The sequence below is a fragment of the Xiphophorus maculatus genome, chromosome 8 (genome assembly GCF_002775205.1).
Source record: "Xiphophorus maculatus strain JP 163 A chromosome 8, X_maculatus-5.0-male, whole genome shotgun sequence".
In the NCBI taxonomy this organism is placed as follows: domain Eukaryota; kingdom Metazoa; phylum Chordata; class Actinopteri; order Cyprinodontiformes; family Poeciliidae; genus Xiphophorus; species Xiphophorus maculatus.
This window is the reverse complement of record NC_036450.1, coordinates 11884706-11910255: the sequence shown is the minus strand read 5'-3', so window position 1 is coordinate 11910255 and position 25550 is coordinate 11884706. Positions and strand designations below refer to the sequence as shown.

Below are 25550 nucleotides of genomic sequence, written 5' to 3'. Positions count from 1 at the left end.
TACACCCTGGACAGGTCGCCAGTCTGTCGCAGGGCAACACAGAGACATACAGGACAAACAACCATTCACACACACACACACTCACCTCTAGGGAGAATTTTGATAGACCAATTAACCTAACAGTCATGTTTTTGGACTGTGGGAGGAAGCCGGAGTACCCGGAGAGAACCCACGCATGCACAGGGAGAACATGCAAACTCCATGCAGAATCGAACCCAGGACCTTCTTGCTGCAAGGCAACAGTGCTACCAACTGCGCCACTGTGCAGCCCTCCAACCTTCCCTTCAAACCCTAATTCATCCAAATTTCAACCCTTATAGCAAACCCATTTCTAGCCCTAATCCCAATCTTCCTTCCAACCCTGATGTCTAATAGGGGAGACTAAAGGGACTTCAACAGAATACCATTTGCTAATGTTATGAAAGAATAGTTTATCTACTTTTTCTGCATCTTACTCATATAATCCTCACTTACTTCAAAAATCCGATTTACAAGAAAAGACATCGATCTGTTCATCCATCCATTTACTTACACCCTTGTCCCTGGTTGGGTTGGAGGGGTGCTGGTGCCCAACTCCAGCGAGACATTTCAGGCGAGAGGCGGAGTACACCCTGGACAGATCGCTAGTCCATTGCAGACAAAAAGATATTAATCCTGAAAATATTTTGAATATTTAGAATAATTTAAATTCAATACTTAAACAGCTCTTCTAACTAAAACATTGCTGCTGCTTCCCAATTATAATACTGCTTAGTTCACTTTACATCTATTTTAGTCATCTTTACAGTTATCCTTTTGAGAATAAGAATTTAATCTGTATTAATATTTCTCTTATAACTTGTCATGGCGAATTACTCAGCCCTGTTTTAGAATATGAAATGTATTTCTGAGATCTAGGAATACACATCAAATTTTACTCTGCCATTTTCTTCCTGCGCTTTATGCGAGAGCAAACATAGTTGCTCTCTTAGAACTGTAATGAAATTACTCAAACATGACAATAATTACATGGATGCCTTAAAGTGACCATTCAAAATACACTCAGGCCTCAGGAAAATTGGCCTTACAGTTAGCAGGGAACTAAAAAAAAAATACAAAGTAACATTTATATAGGATATCTTTTATTGAGATAAAAGAACAACACTAGAATTAACTAGGTACTCTGCATTTGTTCTTCATACTAAAGACCCCTTCTTTACAAAAGCACTCAAACAAAAATTAAGTATATTTCACATTTTAAATACTTAAAGTGCAAATATTCAACACATCAAAATCAGTCAAAGATAAAACAGAAAATAAGCAGCAGTAAAATATTTTTACTGGAAAAAATGCATTTTAAATAGCATGGCAAATAAACTCATACCACAAACACAAACGTTTCACATACACCGGTGCAGAGGTGTGTGACAAAAACACTTGCAGTGCTCACATCTTTCTTTAGCTTTAAGGTAAAGTTCCAGTGTTAAGCAACTGTTATTCTCTACTAATGTTCAGAGTACCTCAACAAATATGAAGGATGTCTGTCAATCAAATATTAATGATGCCACCAACAAAACGAGACAGATACAAATCAGATACTCTCATGCAATAAAAAGATGATTTTTTAAATAAATATATAAAATAAGCTGTGAAAATTTAATCTAACTTGCCCTCAATCGTTTTTGTATTATTTTAGAAACTTAATGCTTGAAAAGAAACTTTTAGCAGTACAGTAATACGTAAACTCCAGGAGCCCTCTAGTGGACAAGAGGCATTAATACATCCGCTTTCTCAATCCAAAAAAAGGCAAAAAAAGCCAACAAAAAAAAAAAAAAACTCACCTTGCTTAAAATGTTTACATTTACAATACACACAGCAGGAGAGAAATACATCATACCCATGATACCTTACAATCAAACAATACACCCCTCAAGCTCATCACTATGTTATGCAAAATTCTAGTGTTAATAATACTGCTTAGGAATGTGTGTTTTCACTGTACACCTATTTCACTAGACTACCTGTAAATGTTTTTTTTTTCTTTTCATTTTTTAACTGTTTTTTGTTGATAGTAATGTGAATGTTTCTTCATACCAACAAAACATGTGGCAATGTTATGAACACCCTACTCAAAAAGTAAAATAAAAATCCAGCATATTTCAGATTTGTGATTGGCAAAATAACCAAATGCTTAAACGATGGAAGTAAACAATCAGAAGAGTGAAACAGTCCGTGTCTGAAGGAGATGACACTGAAAGCCAAAAAGACAAAAGGCTCAGACAGTAGCAAGTTACTGCTGGTTAGATAGAATGGCTTCTCCAAGCATAACAATGAAGAGTCAGCTGAAGGTGAAGGGACAATTATACTGTAACAGTTACATAATATTATAGGCAATTTTGTGTCGTGGTGATTAAAATGGATGTCACTGGTTGAAGTCAGACAGAAAATCTTCAAAATCTATACATGTGCTTTGAAAGCTAAACTATCTCCATCGGAAAAATGATGACACATTGTATGTGAGTTTCATAACAGCCTGTGGTCGAGCTTTGGTTGGCTTTTCCTTGAGTTGTTGAGGCTGAATTGTAAAATTCTTCACTGATTGGTCCAGATCAGGCATGGGTCGGTTACCAGTTTCAACATAAACTAAGGTTTTCACAAAGTCCCGCCTATACAACCACAAAAATTACTGATCATACAATCCATATGGCTAAACGCCCTGATCAGATGAAAGGGAATGTGCTGCAGTGACCAGTGACTCCTGTAGAGGGCAGCAAAGAATGACAAAGCAGTCACCAGACTGAAAAAAATATTATTTTCCAACTTCCATTGAAAATTAAAACTTATTTTATACATTTTTCTCTGCCATACTGTGAGAATCTCAAAGCCCAGGTGTTGTGGAAATGTATTCTGGAAATTTCTTACACGTGTCGGAGCTGGTATATAACAGTCACTGGAAAGAGTCACTTCAGAGAAAATTACTTTGCAGATAAAGATTTAAATACAAGTATCCACAAAGAGACATTTCATAATAATCCAAGATTGGCACCCATTTTGGAATGTTCCTTTACTCAAAGTACAATACAGTTCTGGTCAGAGATGTACTTCAACTCATAAGCATAAATATTCAAAATTTTGTTTTGTATTTGAACTGTTTATTTCATAAGGTGAAATTACCATCCAACAGAACTGTAGCAACTTAAAGAATTTTGTATTTCCTTGAATCCACAGGACTAAAGCTTTACTTACAAGCTCAAATGTATACATACTCTCCCCAAAATATTTGTCACGTCTATTAATATCAAAATCTAGAACGTTTTTGCAGGAATTTGTGCCTTTATAAACTGGTTGCCTTTCAACAGGATTATGGTCTGAGCCATTCCAGAAGCCAAATGTTGGTCTTCCAAAAGTAGTTTTGATGTATGTTTGGGATACCTGAGTCAAAGTTTCAACCATCTGACCCAAATTGTCATCTTGAGATAAAATATTAGAATGTTTAGGAACAATGCTCAATGTTTTACCAACTGAAAAGTGGTGGACCAGTGTCACTGTCCACAATGAAGCAAGGTTTACATCATCATAGAGAATGGAGACCAAGACAGCATCCTTCAAATTCCTGGCCTGGTAAAGACCAGCCCTTTGTTTTACATCTTGTTTCATAAAGATGGTCTGGACCCTCGGTTACTGAGAAATGATTGCTTTCTGCAGGTATGGACTCCGTTGAGATTTTAAATTGTACCCAATCGCTAACGTTTGGCCATGACATATGTAATGTGAGTATTCGACGCAATGAAGCGTACAGGAAACGGCCTGCGCTGAAATCATCCATCCTCGACTGCAAAGACAGAAGTGCCGAGTTGAGGAAGCGTTGGCAACATGGACTGAATGGCTTTGTTCAATGCCTCCGCTGCCAATGTAGTTATGTCTAAAACTACAGACATATTATAATTTCTAAATTGGCTTCATCATTCACAGCTTTTCCTTCTGTTTGCTGATTGGCACAGTTGAAGTCTACCAGAGAAATCCAAGTGAATGGGAGAAAACCCAGGCAGATCACTGAAGTGACATTAGAATCAAGCAGAATTGCACAGGAAGGCAATTTCTAAGTTAAACTCCAGCCATAAAACTTGGACAAATGTGGGGTGTTTATGAGGACGATAATCTCCAGCAGAAATTCAAACTGGTTTTGGCCCTGATCTAAACAATATTAAAACATTTTAGCCATGCGTAAAAGGTGGGTCCGTGACATCAAGCAAAAGTATTTCAATTACCGCTCTTGAAAAGAAGAGAAGTCAAAATCCAGCCAGAACCTGGTTGATACCACAAAGAGGTGAACATATGTAGAGATTGTATTTATGATCCTGTGTGGATTAAAGAAAATAATAATAATCAAGAACAAATTTAAACTTCTGCATCCAGTTCTGTTCTTTTTTATTATTATTATTAAAGGAGCAGACTGAATCATCAGGCTAACCCAATGCTTGTGTGTCTCTGTACAGGTCTGACTGGAACTATAGATATAGTTGTTTGCTTTTGCAAAACTGTTCTCAAATAAATAAAACACAAAACAAACAAACAAAAAAAAACATCTCAATCTTTCAAGTGTTGGAAATTTTTCTTCAGTCACTTCAAGTATTTGAATGTTTCAAACTGTCGACAATGTTTTCCTCCAGGGATAACTGACACATCTACACGTCAATCGCAACGCCATGTTTGGTCGAGATCACGTCCCTGGTTCCCGTCAGGTACATGAGCACGGAGCACAGGTGCGGAAGTGTCGCCGTGGTGCTGACGTACAGCCAGTAGGGGACGGGTGCCGTGTTGCCGAACGGGCACACCCACAGGCCATGGCGCACGGCGTCCCGCACGTGGTGAGACGTCATGGAAATGAAGAGCATCCATGGCAAGGAGCACCAAGCGTCTTTGAGGCGGCCAAGCCACATCAGGAAGCGGAGGGTGAGGCAGATTACGGGGATAAGGGAGGAGCAGTGGAGAGGAGGCCGCTGGGGCAGCGACACGGCAGCCTGGAGGAGGAAATTAGATACTTTTAGATTATTGATATGATCTCACTTGGCCTAAACAAACGTGAGGAGTAGCACAGCTCTGACCTTGAGAGACAGAGATCCAGCCATGTAGAAATGGTCCAAGTCTATAATGGATGCCAGAAGGCCCGCCAGCAGCACTTCATATAAATCACTCTTTTTCCTCAGTCCAATCACAACAGCCCATGACCACAGCCCCACCAATCCGTGTGTGGCGTTGTCCAAGGCAGCACGCAGCCACAGGTGCTGCTGTATGGCAGACAGCTGGAGCGCGTGATCCGCCACCACACAGAACACCCCGAGTCCGGCCGAAGCCAACAGAGAGGCGGAGCTGAAAGTCTGCAGGAGCGCCTGGGCCTTCTCCGCCTCCACGGCCAAGCTCAGAGGCACCCGAGCGCCGTCCGCCCTGAGGCCCACCCCCAGCAGGGGAGACGAGGAGGGGGACGAGTTGAGCTTGGAGTAAAAGCCTTGCATGTCAAAAGGTGGCTAAGGGGAGCCTATCGTCAGAGAAGATCAGCAAGATTAAGGCAGACTGCAGAAGAGGGAGAGAGAAAGGAAGGATTTAATTTGTGGAATGAAACATAAACTACAGAAGAACACCGTAGCAGGGTGTCTGCAGGTTTCACCAACTCAAATTTGAGACAATTGTGAATGTAATTTAAGACCTATCTTCACAGAAATGTACACTCCTAATTAGTGTGAGTGTTATCTTTTGGTCTTGGTATTAACATCAGCTACGGTTTATGAAAAATTCAGCTTTTTGTGATCATCTTGTGCACCATTGAAATGAATGAAACATCCCATCATTTCTGAAAAATTCTGCTACAAACTTTGCGCTCCTTCACAGCCAACTACTTCCAAGTACTTTCACCTAGAAACACCATTCAAACTTCATGTCTGAAAACTACTTTTTCATATCTTTTACAGATTTAATACAATCACTCTTAAAAAAAAAAACACTCACCCACCAACTCAGAGTTCTTAATCACACCCTAAATCCAACCCTCCTTTCAAGCCTAATTTCAACTCTCATTCCAGCACCAAACAGGTGATTCTCAAAAACAGAACACGATTAACTGAAAGATGAGGTGTCTTTCATAGCTTGCTTTTAGTTCTTTTCTAAAATTATTTTACTGGATCTTGTCTACATTCCTTTAAGACAGTGGTGCCCAAAGTCAGTCTTCAAGGGTCGGTATCCTGCATGTTTTAGTTCTCTCCCTGGTTTAACGTACCTGGATCAAATGATGGCTCATTAGAAGGTCTAAGAAGAAAACTGACTTGCTGAAAAGGTTGTTACTACTAGCAGGGAGAGAACTAAAACATGCAGGATGCCGGCCCTTAAAGACTGACTTTGGGCACCACTGCTTTAAGTAATATAGTACAGGCAGCTGCCGTTAGATTTAAGATGTCAACCAATTTTTTCATTTTTAAAAGAACACACTTTGCAAAAGTGCTGACACCCAATGACATATTTTTCTTATTTGGTCATGTAATAAATATAAACATATATTTTATTGGGATCTGACGTGATATGCCAGTGTTTCCTCAACCCTTGTCCTCAAGGCACGCTGCCTGTTTCCCTTTTTTAAACACACCTGATTCAGATGGCTGTTAACCAGCCATAAATTAAAATTGAACACCTTTTGTCAGTTATCACATTCATTCCCCATAAAATACAATGACGTTCGTGGTTACGTATTATACAACTCAATCCATAGGTATGGCTTTGCAAGGCACTGTAAGCAAACCATTAATGCTCAAACAATAGCTTAAGTCATGTCAGAGTAAACCCTGAGGGAATGTAAGAAAATGTCTCCGAGTCTGATGTAACTGGCTGAAATGTGGGACAGCCTCATTCATTCCCACAGTTAAGCACAGCCTGACTGTAAGATCCAGTGCGTAAAAAATAATTAGCTGTTATTTATATCCCAGCCTCACCGTCGATCCTGCAACCACACCTCAATTTTAGAGAGAGCTGGACACAAATACTTGTCCTTAAAGCGCATTTCATCGAGCTACAGGGACATTAGTGACGCTGACTGAGAGCTAGCGGTGATGAACAAGATGTTGCTTTGTGTAGGCGGCGGACAGCAGCTGTCAGCGTTGGATGCAGTCAACAGTCTCCTTCACGAATGACGCGACAGGACGCGCTTCGTTTCACAATATTTAACATTTGCTTATTTTATCACTTGGAAGTGATTAAGAGCAACTAGTTGAAACATATCAAGTTACTCACCCCATAGCACAGCCTCAAATACCCTGCTGCTAGGGCTTCCGGGTCTTCTTCTGCTGTATTTTGCAAGAGTCTTCCACGCTACACGTTGCTGCCACCTACTGCTCATTGGTGGAATAATAAGCACAGCGTCTCGTACTTATCGGATTTGGAAGGATTGTGAATATTGCTGTAAGAACCATTAAAATATACCAACATTTCTCAATTTACTATCAAAGCAAACTATCATGTATAGTTTGATCCATTGGGATATTATTTTTAGTTGTTTAGGGCCAGCAAACAGAGAAATAATAATGCTTAAAATATATGCATTTCAACAAAAACCATATTTAGATGGGAAAAAACACATTACCAACACCACCTTCTAAACTAAAACATTCTTTGAAAATAAGAGGGACTTAACCCTCAGGGAGACAACCAGATTTCATGGACGCATTGCACACTTAAGCACATCACATCTATGGTTTCCTTAATAAAAAGCTCATAACACAGTACTTTCTGCAGGTGATGTACAGGCCACACCTCCTACATAGAGGGTGTAATGATTTCGGGACCCTAATTTATTACATTTGCACGGTATTGTGTCATAAAACCTTACTTTTTGAATGAGTGGGATCCGGTGATAATAGTTTAGCCTTCATTCAGCCTTCAGCAAAATAATTGTTCATTAATGCATGAGAAAGTTTTACCTGCAAAACAAGAAGGTAAAGTCTATTATTTTTATCAATATTGTTTTGCCTTTGATGATTGAAACAGGTTTTTATGTACAGGATGTTTTCAAGGTTTTTCCTTCTATGATGGTTTTTCTCATTCTGTCTCTTTCAGCTTCTTTTGTCTGGGATATTCACTGAGCTCTACTTTCCTTGGGGCCATCTTCCTGATATATTCTTAGAGTATAGATGTTTCATCTCGGATAGTGGCTCTGATGCTTGCTATTCATCTGCCTCCTTCTTTGCACTTAGTGTACAATATATAGCCTGTGGATACTGGATTTCGAGTGGAATTCACTAAGCATTGTGAGTAGCTTTCATGTTTCATGAGCAGCTTTCATCTGTGGTCTGCATTTCCTTCGTTGGCTGACTTATTACCCCAACAGAATAACTGATTACTGGCAAGGCATAGCTGTGGACTGCCAGGACCTCGCGCTTGCCATTAAGCTTTTAGGAAAAATAAATAAATAAGAATGTGTCTTCAGGCAACTCATGAAATTAGTCAGGATTTAAGTATCAAATTCACATTGGATAAATTTAAAAATGACCTTCATATTTTCTCTGGTAACATCTTTCTTTCACTTGGGTCTTTGAGTGCTGCTTTCTACTAAAGACCATAACGTCTTTCAACACTAATATATGTTGTTGGGATTAGAGATCACTGCTTTGGGCTGGTTTGAGTCATATTTGTTTTACTTTGTGTAGTTGAGTCAATAAATGTTTGCCCTCATACAGATTTCTTGATTTTATTCACTAAGGAGGCTGGGGGCCTATATAAACTGACTGGACAGTATGAGAAAAAGCACTTAACCCCCATTGTTAATTAATTGTGATTGAATAAAAATTTTTTGAAAGCTGGATTGAATTTCACCAGTCAAGCTCATTCCTGATTTTTATGTGACCTGGAAATTTAACAATTAATTTAAACACAAGCCCTCTTGAAAGATTTCCAAAAGCAGAGCATCATTTCAAAAATATTCCAATTAAGTAGAAAAACGAAAACAAAGTGTAGCAAAGCTATTTCAAAGCTAACCAAAGTGGGTGTATTTATTTACAACACAAGAAATTATGCAGCACTGGTAAACCCGTCCAGGAGAGGCTGGTCAACCAAAAAAAACAGTCCAATAATATACATCAAAGACTGAACCAGGAAGTCCCAACCAACACTAAATAAAACAGGAAACTCTGCAGGTCGCACTGGCCTCAGGTAAAGTCAGTGTTCAAGATTGAACAGTTAGATAAAGACTGGACAAAAATAGCCTCCCTGTTAGAGGGCTCTCCACATCGATCATGGATAAAATGAATTATTTCTGCAAAAGAAAAATGACCAGAACACACTGCCAGTTATAAACATTTGATGTCAGTCGTTGCTATTCAGTAGCTCAACTAGATCTGAGTTTAGGGTGCGATTTCTTCTTCTTCTTCTTTTTAACACAGGGCCATGTCAGTTTGGATAGCTTTTGCTGCTTAGTCAATATTTACTGTGTTTCTTTATTGAATATAAAATTTTATTTGATGATCTGAAGCATTTAAGCAAAATCAAAAGAAATCTGTAGGGAGGCCATGGGTAGCAGGTGAAAAATAAGAATGATTTTTGTGACAGTAGTTATGTATCTCTTGATAACAAAGTTTAATTTATCTAAAAGAGATGCAAATTAAAAATTGCATATAAAATGTAAAATATTTACCACAAGAGGGGGCAGGAGACCACATAACAATGACTTGGCACTGATTAACTCTAAAATGATCAGATAAAGAAGTAAACTGATGAAAGATCAGTGGACATTTAATGAGAATCTAATCTAATCATTAATCAAAAGAAGGAATTTTCCTTCAATCCAAATCCAAAATGATGCCTGTGGGAAATATTACACCATTAGTTCAGATAAAAATGGTATTTCCAGAGTCAAGCTTTCAGGCAGAGTGAGTCCAGCACTAAATTGTGACTGGCAGATGATATTAGCTCCTGCAGTTAATTTTAGGCAAACCTGCTGAGTGGAAGATTTTTAAAATAGATTCATCTGCTTGAATGCTGAAACTTGGCAGGCGATAAATTTAAATTTCACTTCTCATATGAAAAATCCAATTTTAATGATGTCTCTTATTAAATATCTGGGATTGTGTAAGGCAAGTTTAATCCCTTTTAATGAAATGTCTTTATTACAATCGTTTGCTTAATCGTATCTCTGTGGGCCGTCATTAAGGATTCCATATTTTACTCAGGAGCTTGTTTTTCTTTTGTTTCTAATTATGTTCTGTCTAATCTCTGATATTCGTTCTACTTATTGCTTCCCCCCACATCTGCATATGGAGCGGAGCCGCGGCGCACATCTGCTTTGTCATTTGAAGGACCCGTCTCTGCCTTTGATGTGCTGGATTGTTGTTGCTCTGCTTCACAATGAGCCATCTTAATTTTGAGGACGTACAAAGAGGGAGATGAGATGACTCAGAAGTCATGTGACTTATCAAGCCTGCATATTTTATACTGCAATTTCAGCATCAAAGAAAATCACCAACTACTTTATTACACTGGCCTTTTTCAGAATTTAGGATTATCATGAGTTTGGCATGGGGGAAAAAACACCTCCCAAACAATCTTTGCGATAACTGCTGCAAAGTTATCGCAAAGATCATTTACATTGGTTTGATTCTAAGTCCCACTAATGAAGCTAGTTGTGAATGGGTTGCCTGTTTTCTTCCATTTAAGATATGTGGTTGGACAAGAAATTTTTCACCAGTTTTGATCTTGTCCTTATTCCGCCCTCTTGCAAATATGTAATAAATATGAAAGACCCGGTGTCCTAGCAACAGTGCTGAGTTTTGCTGCTAACATGAACACAAGAGACCCTCGATATGAACCTTAGTTTATAATATTCAAAAGCTTTGTATGATTCAGCACCTTGGAGAGAACCACGGAGATTTAAGTGCCTTTCAGCACCATAGACAGAGCATGGAATTGCTTAGTGTTTCTGCTTCCCTCTAGTGGACAAACAACAAATCACTTTAATTCCAGTCCATTAATTCCTATCGACCTGTGATGTTTCCTCATAAAAAAATTAAAAAAAAAAACACAGAAGCGACTTTTCACTTCGTTGATTCATTCACAATAGGGTTCATTATCATTTATAGTAATATTTACAGTTTGTTTAGATGTTGTGATTTTGGTCTGCTTTTCTGTTTGTATCTACTGAATGCTACTGTTTTTATTAAATACATTAAAAGTGTTTAAGAATTTTTTTTTGATTGAGTTGGATATTTTTTTTACTTCATGGTGATTTAACGTATAATCTTAGTTGTATTTATTACCATCAGTTCCTTGCAAAATATTCAAATCCCTTGAACCTTTTAACGTAACAAACACAAAGTTCAATGTTTTATTGAGTCAATATAAAAGCATATTACAACCAACAATTATTTTTAAGCAAAATACATAAAAAAAACTCTATCAAATTCTTTCCACTTAAGTGTTATGCACTGCTTAATTCTTTGCAAAAATTAACAAATGCCCCCCCCCCCAAAAAAAAACTGGTAAAAAAAATGAAAAACTGTAATAAACCATCACGTGTAGAGGTTGGATAGCATTTGATTTCTGTTCGAGAAGTTTTCCTAGTGCATTCAACGTTCACAATTTTAACAAACTTTGTTTGACCACAGATGACAACAGTAAACAACATACTGCTGCTAGTGAGCAAAACAAAACAAAAGAAGTTTAAAAAACTAAAATTCAGAAATCCAGCTTCCATAGAAGAACGATATAGAGGAATTGAAAACCATGCATTGAGATTCTTATATGAAAGAATTTTAAGAACATCAACTAAGCAGCTTTAGTGGAGGAAAAAGAGGCAGTAAGATGTAAGTATTTAAAAAAGGTGAGAGCCCAGAAGCGGGTGCAGAGGTGAGAGGGAAGCAGATATCACGCCATTCATCCCGTTGTCAGTGAAAGGTCAAAGCAGTCATTAGACCCGGCCAGTGCGGTTGGAACTGACAGGCTCTGGATAGCGGGCACGCACACACACCGATACACTCCTTCCCATTTACTTGAGGTTAATGTGGATCACTCCCTGGCTGCAGACACCGAAGGTAAGCCTGGACATTACAGTTGTAATTTAATTAAAGTTTTAAAGATTTAAAATCAAGTTTCACAAATCCTGTTTTGCGACTACAGGAGCAAACCACAGTAGATTCTCTGCACTGACAATGACAAGGATAATAAAACCGGTGTCCTCTGCACCCTCCTTATTGAATTCATTGTCATTGTAAATATTAATTGAGTTCTCATTGACACCCTCATTAAATAAAAGAAAAAGGCCAGCCACTATATACGAGCGGGGACGGAAGAGAGGAAAGAGTAATGAATGCGGTACCACGCCAGCAGATCACTGCTCTGCACACACCCCCACACGCAGAGGACCCCAGCTGACAGCTGTTAGATGGTGTATTGATTTGTCCTCGGCCTCCAAATCGGCCTGCCAGAGCTTGTCAGCATAATGACAGAAAGAGAGCTTGAGAGAAAGATGAGGCAGACAGTTGGACAGACTGAGGAGAGACAGACAGGGAGAGTGAGAGCAAAAGGTCAGAAAGGAAATTTTGACCCCAAGGCATCTCCATCACGCTTTCCTGCATTTTTTTTTCTTTCTTCGTCTTAAATGTACATGCATGAAAGTTGATTCAAAACAGTCTTGTATCAGTTTTACCCACAATTTTAAAGTTTTGCTACCTTTTTTCCCCACTTAAAGTTTAAATGAATAAATCCCTCTTAAAGAAACAACACACTTCCTTGCAATTGTGATAAAGTGTGTAAAAAAACCTTAAAATAAATTCAGATTTTGTTGCAGAGGCAACATCACAGTAAATAAATAAATAAAATAAACTACTACATGGACCTCATTGTATGTGACACACCAAAGAGGAACATCACGCAGTTTCCTGAAATTTGTTTGGAAGTGGCCATGATTTTCTTCTCTCAGAATGACAACTCTGACTTTTCAGAGTGGGAAAAAGCATCCAATGAAGGTCGTGCCCCATGTCTCAGTTCTGAGGAGGGCTAATGCCCATCTGCCAGAGGTGGTAAACCTGAAGAGAGCAAACCCGAAGCGCTGCAGAGCAAAAGGTAGCTCAGGGGAAGCTCGACTGCAGCGTTACATGCAAGGTATTTCTCTTCTTACTGGCAGATCGCAATTGTTACAAAGCCGTTCACTCCTAGCTTTAAACATGTTCCAACAGGGAAAAAATGTTTGAGGTAGATTTGGACTGAAAATGAAATGTTTCATGCTTCATGCCGTGTTCAGGAATTTAAATAAATAATATAAAACAGCAGGGATAGAAAATGTTTGGAGAGTTTTTCTAACTTTAAGCGACATACGTCTTCCAATAGGTGTTAGCGTCACATTAAATGAGCCATATTGATCATACAGGCACAATTATGGTTTAGCATTTTGTTTCGAAACAGGCACACAATTACGCAGGCACCAAGGAAAGAGTTGTGCACATCGTTACTCAATTGTGACACGATTGTGCTCTATTGACATTTAAAATGAATGTGCTCATACGAGGACATCGTTTTTCTCAGAAACTACATCAGCAACAAAGAGCAGATAATGTCCTAACAGTTTTTAGTGTTTTTTTATTGTATTGTCAGCCATTGAGAGGGCAGAAAAAATCCATTGCAAAACAACGTCCCTAAAACCATAAAATACATGGACATACAGTACAGCATACTCCTAAAACAGAGAATAGTAGTGGCTATTTCTATTTTCTCTTTTGAAACAATCTGCTATAATATTCAATAGTTATAAAAAGGTTGAAGATCTTTCCAGAATTGTGTATTCATCTCTTTTGTTTCACAACCCTAACCCTTGCCAGTGGGACATTTATAATACATGCTGAATAGCTGCGAGTCAAAATACCGTAAAAAATTTCCCTCTTTGTTATTTTTTCAGAGGCATGAACAGAGTTCATTTTGAAGCACCTGTAGGAGGTTTCCCAACCTGCTATGTTATTATCACTTTATTAAGTCAGAGGGTGTGAGAGAAATAATCTCCTTCAGCAGGCCAATTAGTTTGGCTGCATCAAATACAAAATTGGCACTTTAGTCATAAAGCATTAAATTAACATAGAACCTAGAGTGGAATGGAGGAGGAATGTATTTTTAGGCATTTTACTCATCTATACAAGGGCTAACAGTACGTGTAGAGAGCACCATGTTATAATGAAACTGATCAAGTCTAGCTTCCTTTTTATCATGTTTAAATTTTTTAGACCATCCGACTATTTTTATGAACCCCTTTAACTTAGAGTAAGCTTATCTTTTTCGAAAGCTGAGTTACATTTTTCTAGCTACATTTCTAGCTACAGGTCTAATTACTGCACCACTTTCAGACTTAAGAAATGGAAATTGTATGACAACATGAAATAAATTAAAAGATCCTTAAATGCAAAACCTTGCCCCAATCTAGAAACGTGAAAGAAATCAATCGGCATCCATCAGATTCAACCCAGAGCACAAAGAAGGAGTTGTGGAAGGAATCACAGTGGCAGTGTGGCGATTTGTGGTTGTTTGGCTGCTTCAAGATCCAGACAACTTGCATTAATTGAACCATAATTCTGCATAGTGATCATAATTGCACGACTAGTTATTAGGTAGAACTTATTCAAATATTTTTTGTCTGATACTTGATAGTATTTTTTATGATCTCAAATTTTAAATGCGATATCAAAAGAATGTCTGGTTTGTAAACAATTCAAGGAAGATTTGGTCCAGTTATCTTTATGTGTGATGTAACAAAAAGATGATATAAATATACTAATGAAAACTGCATCTTGATTACAGAGATGAGGTGAAATAGACTTTATGACAATGTCTGGAAGATATGTAAGAATCTGAATGAGTTTATCAAAGTGCATTCTTATTTGAACGAAAAATAAAAACCCCTTCTTCTTCTCTTTCTCGCAAGGGAACAGAAGCTACTCATCTTTGCTGCGATGAATCACAAGATAAAGATTTTTATGACTCACCCGCTTTTACTCCTGCATAAGTCGAGCTTGATTTGCTGACAGTGTTTTCATGCTGATCCCTTTTACTTTACACGCGTTGACAACTTGATATTTATGACAAAAAAGTGTTTTTTTAACATTTTTCACGAAGCCACTGTGAAAAAATTAACTGAATATAACAAACAAACATTAGTCAGATAACTGCTGTGTTTGAATTGGTTCAATATTTCTTGCCATCATTTTCCCAGGCGTTTGAAACCATTTGAAATGTTGAACATATGGTTGTTACTTGCAGTATGTATTTGGTTCTCTTCCACTGTTCTTAATTTGTTTTAACTGCATAACCATTTTATATCCTTTTAATCTGATTTTGCATTTTATTCTTTTTATTTTTCTGTACAGCACTTTTGTCCACTATAATTTTTAATGTGCTTCATAAATAAAATGGATTGGATCAATGTTGAAAACAATTTTTTTTTTTTTTTAGAATATACGGATTCCAGCAGTTAACCTGTTGCCAGTATGTGAATTATGACTTTTGCTTGCCTTTTTGCTGAATCGATTGTCTTTATACTGTTTCACAGAATTTCCTCAAGCTTTATGAAGATAAGCCAAAACTATTATTTTTGGTCTTAGAAATTCATGGATTGAGATCCATGCTCATTTGGGCTCAATATGTCTAAAAACATGTTTGTTTTGGTGTTGGAACAAAGGTTTTCCCACCACTTGTCGCAAAATTGCCACAATATCAATATCATCTGTATAAAACCAGCAACTAGCTGTGCAGAAACTGTTGAATTATTTAAATTTTTATGCGTTTATCTAAACATGCTTTTTATGCAACACTTTTATAGTTATGCTTTGCTATTTTCTGACTTTCCTTTGATGTTCAGTAAAGCTCTTTGGACTGCATTGCATATGAATTTTATTATAAACATGCCTTATACCATTGAGTTTTGATATGTCACAACAATAATAACCATTGAGTATCCGACATGCACTTAATGAACATATTATTGTTGCATCGGTATGAAGCACCGTCCTACATTTTTATTTGTGATCAAATCTCAGACACTACCTTTTTCTGACATAAAATATTAGTGTTCTAATATTTTATGTCAGAATTTTGAATTCTAGGTGATGAAACTTTCTTTGAACTTACGAGAAGACAGTAGTCCTATATAAAAACAGATTTCTAATTAGTCTAAAGATTTTCAGTGTTTATTAATCAAACATGTTTCCACCCAGTGAAAAGTGGAAATCCAGTAGTAGAATATAAAAGTAAGCTTAGATTTATATGGTAGGCTTATGTATTTTTCCTTTATCAAAAACTTAATAGTCATTAGCTTGATAAAAAATATTAATGTCTTATTCCATACAATTATTTCAAATTATAAATGCATAATATTTCTGAGCAATATGCAGAATCTGTTTTGTTTAATTTTGTGATTAAGGTCACTAATTGGGGAGGAAGGAATTAATCTGTATGATGAAATTTTGAAACGGTACACTTTGAAGGTGATTATTAAAAGAGATACACCAAATTGTTACATTTCCATTGTATTCTGTTCTAAAAGGTGACATGAAAATGATGCCAGTTCATCAGAATTCATTGTGAAATGGTCACATTTAATGGTTGAAACCTGTCATTGTATATACATCTATAAAAAAGACCCCAGGTACAGGTTACGACATTCTAATGCTAATACATACATTATTATTATCATTATTAATAATATTAAATAATAAACTTTGTTCATTGTTAAAGTTACATATCATAGTTTACAAAATAGAATCAAGAAAGTAAGCCATTATGAATGTCTGAAAAAACCAAAGGGAACAAACAAAAAACTAAAGCCCTATATGCATCTTTTTTATTATTTGTCCATAAAATTCAAAAATTACAATAAACACATCAATATTCATTTGAATAACATAATAATACCTGCTGATATTGGCTATTAAAATGTAAACTGAAAAATAATAAAATGTTTGTAAAGGCGCCAGACTTTGGAAAGCAAACAGATTCATGTTACTGTTTTTTTACAGCATTGAGCAGAAACAGAAACCAACGTACCGTAGCTCATGTCAGATCCAAAATGCAATGTTGCTGTAAAAACAAAGTCAAACCAAACGCAACTTTGTGAGAAAACAAATGTTCCGTCTGAAAACCACTTTATTTTTGTTCTTTTTATTTTTATTTCATTTTTATTTACCTTATTTTTTTAAATTATTTTTTTTATCTTTGTTTTTTTTTTTTTTTTCTTACAATCCAGGTCCTTCTTATCAGTCGCTGTAAGCACAATGTAAAGCTAACGGTCTAAATAAGTCGAGCTACCATTACTGAATTCTTCAAAGTGTTAGTCCCCAGATCGAACAAAGGCTCCCTCCAACGGTTCGATTCAGGCGTCGGAGGCGTGCGGAGCACCGTCTGATGGAGGCTTACAGTGGCGTCTTTGTTTAAATGGTGTGTGCGTGCGTGCGTGTGTGTGTGTGTGTACACAAACAGGAGCTGCAAATATCCTCAGGTTTGATACGTATAGCACTTTTCAGCTTCACCACTCCACTTGCATATGCACACACGTTTTGAGCACAGGCACAAGCTTCGGGAAGCTCAGTGAAAGAATTTGGAGCCACTTGGTTGGGGTGCTTATGAGTCTTTGGCATGATGGTTGAGCTGTATGTGGGGGCGCTACAGTAGCCACACACACAAAGGCACGACTGCGATAAGTGTGCGTTTGTCTGTGAAGCGCTCTGCAGTTAAAAAGTAAGGGAGAAAGTCAATTAATGAATAAAAAATAACAATGTGTTGGTTTTCTTGCTCAGAGAAGGAGCTTCCTGAACCAAACAAACCAACAAATCAGTCTGCCGCGGCTCATCGAAGCCACAGGGGCGTAACATTAATCACTTTGATGCTGCTGCTGTCGTGGTTGTTCTGTTGCCTCTGCTGCTGCTCTTGTTGTCGTTTGCAAAAGTTCCTCTGAAGAATGTCTTTGTCCCCGTCAGCCAACAATGACTGTCTGATTTCCCCTCTTAAGAAATTTTGGTGAGTAACTGTGTGATGGACAGATATGATCAATGCACTGTATCCTCAAAAACATGTGCAAAATAGAAAAAACACCAGCCTCCGCCTCTTTATCTTGTTCTTCCTCCCACCTGTTGTCACTCCATGGGACTAAAACATCTGCAGATGCAGAAAGAAAAAAAACAAAGCAATTTAAGCTGTGAACCATCAAAAATGCTATCTCTTGTCCTTTTATAAACCCTCCAATCTGATTAGCAGTAACTTGACAAAGTATTCATACCACTTGAAACTGAAGCAGTTGAAAAAGCACAAACCAGTGTTTTCTTTTTCTTATTGGGATTTTATGTGGTAGACCAACACAACTTTATGGATATTTGCAAATTACAAAGGAAAATCATTCAACATTCAAAAAATCTTCCAAAAAGGAAGAGAGAAGAAGAGGAGACATACTGTAAAGTGAACTTTTAGGCCTAGATCTACGATGTAAAAGTGTGTAGGAAAACTAAAATTCCATATCAGCATGGGCCTGAGCATCCTGAAGTAAAACATAGTAGAGGCAGCATCATTAAATTGGGTTCTTTTGACTCAGTAGGAACAGAGACATATCTTTGTGACCCAGTCAAAGTCAAAACGAAATCCAACTATTATTCTATGGCAGAATTTGAAAATCGATCATGGATATTATCCCTTGCTTGATCTTAATTGTGTTGCATAGAAGAATGGACAAAGAAAAATCAATCTGGCAAAGCGCAAAACTAGCAAAACCTGAAACATGAAGCTGAAAGTCGGTTATTCAAAGAGCTAGTGCAGTTAGGTTGATTACACATGAAAGCTATACTTTGTTTTACAATTGTAAGAAAATGAAAAATCAATTTATCCTTTTGGATTTATTCTTCACAGGTATGCACTACTTTGTTTTGATCTATCAAATCAAATACCAATACAAACTGTGCTGTCAACAAAAAAGAAGAAAAAAAAATGAGGAAAAGTGCAAGTTGCATTTTTACATTTCCAAAGCTATGTGTCGGCTTCAAACAAAATCAGAGACACTCGTATTGCATTTCATTTCAACCTCAAATAGACTCTGCAGAAGAAACTGTAAAAAAAAAAAAAAAAAAAGAAAAAAAAAATCTCCTGTGGTCATAAAATAAACTCCCCACACAGGAGTTACTCTTGGAATATGAAACATTTTTGTGACAATAAAGTCATGCATTAACATGTTAATATATACTGTACCAGTGAAGTTCAAAATCAATTTGAACATGTGTGTGTTGGTGCTCACCACATGAACAACAGCATCATCCCTAACAGCAAAGGAGAGAAAAATGTGACGGCCCTGGCAGCTCTGCCCACCGGAGGCTCGGCCTTCTGCGGTGCTTTGGAGGACGGTATGGGAGAAGTCTTCGTCTCTGCAGAAAAACGAGTCAAAAACACACAAGATTTTTTTAGTCATTCCCTTAAACACCTGGTCAGTTGGTTTTGTTATTTAGCTGTTTGCTGAGGTTTTTTTTTTCTTCCCATTTGCACAGAGTACAATAGTACAGATCCTGAGGGTGAAAATCTTTCAGTCCGTCGTCGTGATGAATGGAGTGACAAAAATGCTCATCATAACGGGAAAGAGCAAACAGAAAGGAAAATACAGGGAAGAGCAAAATCAATTCTAATCTACAAGCACAATCAATGGGAGACTTGTCAAAGCAGTTATGAAGTGAACACGACAAAAAAATAGCTCCATTCTGCATAGAGCGCAAACTGGGTGGAAGAAAAAAAAAAGGATGACAAGGAAAAACAAGATAAGAGTTAAAAAGGAAGGAAAAGTACATTATGGCCACATGAATTTAGCTATAAGAGGACAGTAGAATCCATTTATATATACTCTATATTTATATTTTCCAGTTGGTACTTAAATTTAATTATCTAACAGATGCTGTTCAGACTTTTAGTTCTATATTAAAAATATTATGCAATGCGCAGCGAAAAGATTACAAGATTCCTTCTGTTTTTGCAATCTTTAAATATATTTGTTTTCGCAGTAAATAAAATAAATATCACAGCACGATTTCATTGATTAAGACCCTAATCAATAATCCTGACTTTCTTAGTTCTAAGAAACCTGGCATTATGCCAAAAGAAAAAAAAAAGAAGCACTGTCTCATTGAATCATGGACTGGATCAGGACAATAAATAACAATTAGCCTATTGGCTAATCCTGGTGCATTTCCATAAATGTTAAGTGATATGCAATATGCCTTCCAAATAAATTAACACAATTGCAGGCCAGATCAGTGCCAGACCTGTGGAACCAATGAACCCCTTTAAAATTAAACACTTCTGACAACATGTAGTAGGCTAAAACCTCTCAGAACGGTAAGAAATTCAAGAAAAGATGATAAATAAATGACATGTATCCATCTGACAACATAATTCCTAAGTCTTTGATACTCCTGCAAAGCTGTGAGAACCATTATACCGTTATATTCCAAGGAGTGGATGACCAAGAAAATATACTACTACAGGACATCGACTACTCATCCAGGTCACTTCTGAACAACTAAAGCTGCAGTTGCTTAGGTTCAGTTCAGTCAAACAAACACAATATAATGTTAAAAAAAAATTATCTGAAAAAGGAAATCTGATATGGTGCTGATAGTGGTGTATATAATTAAGTCAGACCAGCAGTAATACAATTTATTTAATGATCTGAACCATTTAAGTGTGACAAAGAGTCTGAAACACAAGCAATCTTTAAGAGAGAAAATGCTTTTTCATGGCACCAGTTGATGGAATTCATGGAGGATAGTGGTGGGGGGGGAGGGAGTAATTAATGGCCTGTGGCAAACATAAATATATGCTAAAAGTCCCCACACACAGATGAATTTCTTAGTTCTACAGTTTGGTTTTACACCGCTAGACGAATTAAAATATCAAAGTTTAATGCTTTATAAAACTGTGCTATTGCTACAGCTGCAGGCAGCACACAGATGCATGATATTAACTCATGCAGGATGTTTGCCGCTCGATCTGTGAAGAGAGTATATGATTTCCTTTTCCTTCCAATTAATGACTGTTGTGGTGTACTGCGCTGGGAAGTCGGGAGATATATTAGACGGAAGCAGCCAGGTGTGAAATAGCCAGAGAAAGAGGGAACCGAGGTGCGTTTAACACGTTCAGCAGCACAGCGCAATGCCTCCGGCCTGCAGCAAAATATTATGCTTAGGACCGGAGACGAAAACAAAAAATTATGCAGAAATAATGTGCCGGTGACAAGGAGAGACATTTATGGGGTGTACGGCAATTGTAATGAGCGAGGTGAGGACAGGTAAACAGAGGAGATGAGACAACGGAGAGAGGGAGGGAAGATTGATAAACACAGGAGGAGAAAAAAAACAGGTGAAGATGGAGAAAAACACTAGAAAGGAAGCATTTAAGAGAAGCTAATATGACAAAAAAAATGCTGAATGACTTGAACTCCAATAGCCTCCCATGTTTATGCAGATTATGTTGATCGCTGATGCTTTAGGTTATCTAAATTTAAATGACAGCTGTGAGAAAATCATGAATACAGCATCTGTGATAATCCAGGTGTTCTGTTTTAAAAGATAATAAGATTTCCTTCTTATTGCCTTATTTATGAGTGCAGACATGTGAACGATGAACACATCTTTACAGGCCAGCAGCAGACCAATGTCATTTTGTGGGGGAAAAAATGACAAATTATATATATGATTTATGACATGCAAGATTTATTCATTCATATTCAGACACAAATTTAGACTCAGCTCTCTGCCAAAACACATTCAAGTTATAAAAGCAAAATGGTGAGGGTGATTGTTTTCACTCAACAATATTCAAATTTAAACTAAGTGTTATGAATCACAGGATATTGATGTTAAGAGTTGTATTGTTACAACAACATTGCACTGTTACATATTTGATTTGGGTTTCAACCACATTCTAAAATACAGCTTTAACTAAATAACTCAACATCGCTCTTTTAGGGATCTGATACCACAGTATATATAAATACCATCAAAGCAAGGTAAATAAAGAATAGATTGCCTGAAAGCAAAATAATAATAAAAATAAAAAACCTATTGCAAGATATAAACTAAAAATGCCCTTTAGACAGGTGACCGGAATCGGACGATTTTCAGCTTGACCTGCCTGGCTGGTGACCGGCAAACGAGACACCGAAAAATCAGATTTTCTTTTTCTTCGGTCAGTAAACACACCTTAAAACAGGAAAGCAGCATGCTGGTTCATCATGTGGAATGCGTGGTGTTTTTTTTCCTTTCACTTTTAACAGGTCAAAAAAATAAATAAATAAAGCTGGAGGTGAGTCCCAGGGCAAAAAGTTTGTATTGTGGCATTTGTGTGTTTTTATTATTATTATTTGGGAAATACTGAATGGTACCCTCAAAAAGTATTGAAACATAGATAGAACTGATTCATGTTTTTTAGTTATATTTTTCACTAATATCTAGAAATTTATCTTGGAGCACTTGCCATTCAATAATTCAGAGGTGTGTTGATTTCCATAAATCAGTAATGACGATAAGTAAAATTCACCTGAGGTGAACCATATTTATTGTATAAGTTAAATGAAAAAGATAAAATAAATAAAATGTACAATAACAACTGGTTTTTCAGCAACCATCCCATAAAAATAAATAAATAAACAAACAATTTTGTGTACGCAATAGTACTGAGACTACAAAGCAGATTTTATATAACAAAGGATGTTCATGTGAAAAGGCGACATCATGCATATTGTTGGGCACAGTGGAGGATCTGTGATGCTGCGGATCCGTTTCTCTTCCAAAGCACTCGGCTCCTTCGCATAGAAACCCTGACAGTCACATAATTTATGTAAATGTCAAGATTATTTAATTTAGAATATACTCAAGTTAAATTCTGGATTATTCTAATGTTTTCAGAACATGAGCTCCTGTGCGGTAGTTTATCACAGCAAAGGAGTCCTTCACCGTACCTTGCTACAGCAAAGGATGAGTTTATTTTCGTCTTTTCCTTTTTCTTTCACCTTTGATTTTACAGCTCAGTATATTCTAACACATCTTAGTGTTTTCATAGCGGTGAGAGAATCAAGGTGCAACCGTGTCTGTCACCCTTATGGTTGACTTTGGGGAAATGTGAATTTCACTCAAGTACATGTCGATTTGCTGATGTGTGTCATCTAGTTTTACTAGATCTCTTCTTTTTCAGAGAACGTAATGGAAGACAGGACCTTAAGTTACCTCAAGACCAACCTCAGTGCTGCAGGTGCTCCCTTACCCACATTCCTTAGATCTAATGCTTGCCATGAAACACAAACTAATCATTTATAAATAACATCAGACATGAAATATATTAGCAAAAATCTAATGTTACCTGGCCTGCTTGGTGCTAGACAGTGTACAGTTTCTGTCTGAGGCAGTGAGACGGGCAGAGATTTACATCTAAGAAGGTTTTGACACAGAAGCTCTGCTGTGGATCTTCTTTTTACATCCTGGAATGTGGTGAGTAAGCACCAATATCTGAGGATGGGATTTCGAAATGCCATGTCTGTCACCATGCTATTCCTTTCATCAGAAGTCTGTTGATGCCAAGAAACACAGCCAGTTACTACTTTCTGTGGAGTTTGAAACTAAGAGACACGCACACAAAAATAGAACACCACAGAACAACAATAGAGACGAGAAGGAGAAAGGGAAGAGACCGAGAATACTTAAATATTTGCTTAGACTCACCAACACAATCAATAAGTCAAAGGAAGTGTTTTCAATTACTGTTTGGATGAGCAGCCAGGAAATATCGGTCAGGGTGGAGATGGTAATAAACTGAAAGGAAGTGAGCCTTGGCAGAACTTTTGTTTATTGGCCTTATTATGGACTGGAAATAAGACAGCTTCCTTTCTCCATACTAATGTGATTCTCCTTGAAGTGCAAGAGCAAACTAAAGAATTAGATGATACAAAGTTTGTAAAATGCTGTGCAAGTCTCAAATAAAATAACTGTAAAATGAATGATTTTATTGCTATATGTTGTTTTGATGTCTGAAGACATTTTCCTGTTTAAATAAAGGACTATAATGTTTCTAAGTAAGGAAAACACATTCTGACTGCATTAAAAATAACCCGCCAACAATGATAATCATAAATAAAGTTTCTAGAGTGTTTTTAAAGAAACAAAATATAATTCCTTAAGCAATAATTCACGACCTTTGAAGTCTTAACATTTTTGATAAATTAAATCACAATTTCCAAGGTCTTCTTGCAATAAAGAAGTATTGAAAAATATTTTTCAAGTAATAAAAACTAAATATCATGAAAGTTTTTTCTTAAACTAGGCAATTCTTAATATGATACCCCTAAATAAAGTTGATTGAAAGTTACTGCCTTCAGAAGTCACATAGTTCATCTCACAAAGCTTAGCTGGGAAAATCTATTAACAGCAAAACTCGCAGTTGTGCATTCGACAAAACTAGTCGGAAAGACTGGCAATAAGAAAACCACTGCTAAAAGAAAGTCATAAGAATTTCCATTCGCAGTTCTCCACAAGTCACAGAGAGCTAATGAAAAAAAAAAGTGGACAAACATACTCAAGTAAGGTCAAGATCCAAAACTTTAGGTGGCAGTAAACTAGCACAACATCACACCAAACACCTCATGCCCATGATGAAGCATGGAGGAGGCAGCATCAGACTGTGGCCATATTGTTCATCAGATGAGAGCATCTCATGACTGATAGCATGGGTGACTGTCATTCAAGCACATGTTGATTTGCTGCTGCGTGTCTGTCCACAAATCTGATATTTATGCAACAACAGAAATAAAAAGCAATAGGAATTGTTTTAGCCACGGATTATGGCAGAACAAATATTTGGCAGAAGAAAATCAGACATTGTTGGCTGACATGCTAAACTTTTTTGGTGGAGCACATATCACTCCATTGTGAAAAATAATAGCGATAGCATACTTCTGTGCTTCTCTGCTTGTGTTTGGCATAGAATCAGTCAGATAATTGAACTCCAGGCCACACTTTTTAGTTCACAATCATGCTGTGTCTTTGTTGCATAAAGGCATAAATCCCTATAACCTTCTATTTAGTTGGCGTTCCTAAAATAATTGAATACCTTTTTAACTCGCCTCTGCAGGCCAGACTCATCCAATTCAACAATAGGCAAACATGAAGTCATTTTATGGATATCAGTGGAGCAACTGCAGCTGCCACACACAGTCCTCTGCACAGCTGGAATCAGTCACCCACCAAGTGACATCTTTAGAGAAGGCAGCAAAGAGAAAAGAGAGATTTGTTCCAAGCGTGGGGTGACAAGAGGTAGGAGTGAGAGGAGTGTCTGATCAATAGAAAGAAGTTAGAGAGAAACAGAGACCTAAAGGCAAAAAAGAGAAACAGAAGGGAGAAGAGACAACAGGACAACAAGAGCAGGAAGGGAAGCAGAGAGGCGGCAGCTGGAATGGGCAGACGCATGAGGAGAATCCCAATAACCTGCTGTTCTTTCCTTGAGAGCGAGGATAATGCACTGTGTACCGAGTGTTCAAGTGAGAGCGGACA

The 25550-nt window shown here is 37.3% G+C and overlaps 2 protein-coding genes across 3 annotated transcripts in view; both read right to left on the bottom strand.

Moving 5' to 3' along the window:
• Positions 1–1108: 1108 nt before the first annotated feature.
• tmem267 (transmembrane protein 267) lies at positions 1109–7329 on the bottom strand. Its single transcript, XM_005811872.2, has 3 exons — positions 7255–7329; positions 5085–5550; positions 1109–5000 (listed from the first exon to the last, which is right to left on the bottom strand). The coding sequence occupies exons 2-3, from the start codon at positions 5490–5492 to the stop codon at positions 4665–4667; spliced, it is 744 nt and encodes a 247-aa protein (XP_005811929.1). The 5' UTR covers positions 5493–5550; positions 7255–7329; the 3' UTR covers positions 1109–4664.
• A 9227-nt stretch (positions 7330–16556) lies between these two features.
• LOC102218051 (ciliary neurotrophic factor receptor subunit alpha) overlaps positions 16557–25550 on the bottom strand; it is a 202043-nt gene continuing 193049 nt past the window's right edge. For both annotated transcript variants that reach the window (XM_023338805.1, XM_023338806.1), the window contains exons 9-10: positions 19262–19388; positions 16557–18138 (exon numbers count right to left, since the gene is read on the bottom strand). In XM_023338805.1, coding sequence (XP_023194573.1) covers position 18138; positions 19262–19388 — 128 coding nt within the window. In that variant the 3' untranslated portion in view covers positions 16557–18137. The remainder of the gene's footprint in view (positions 18139–19261; positions 19389–25550) is intronic.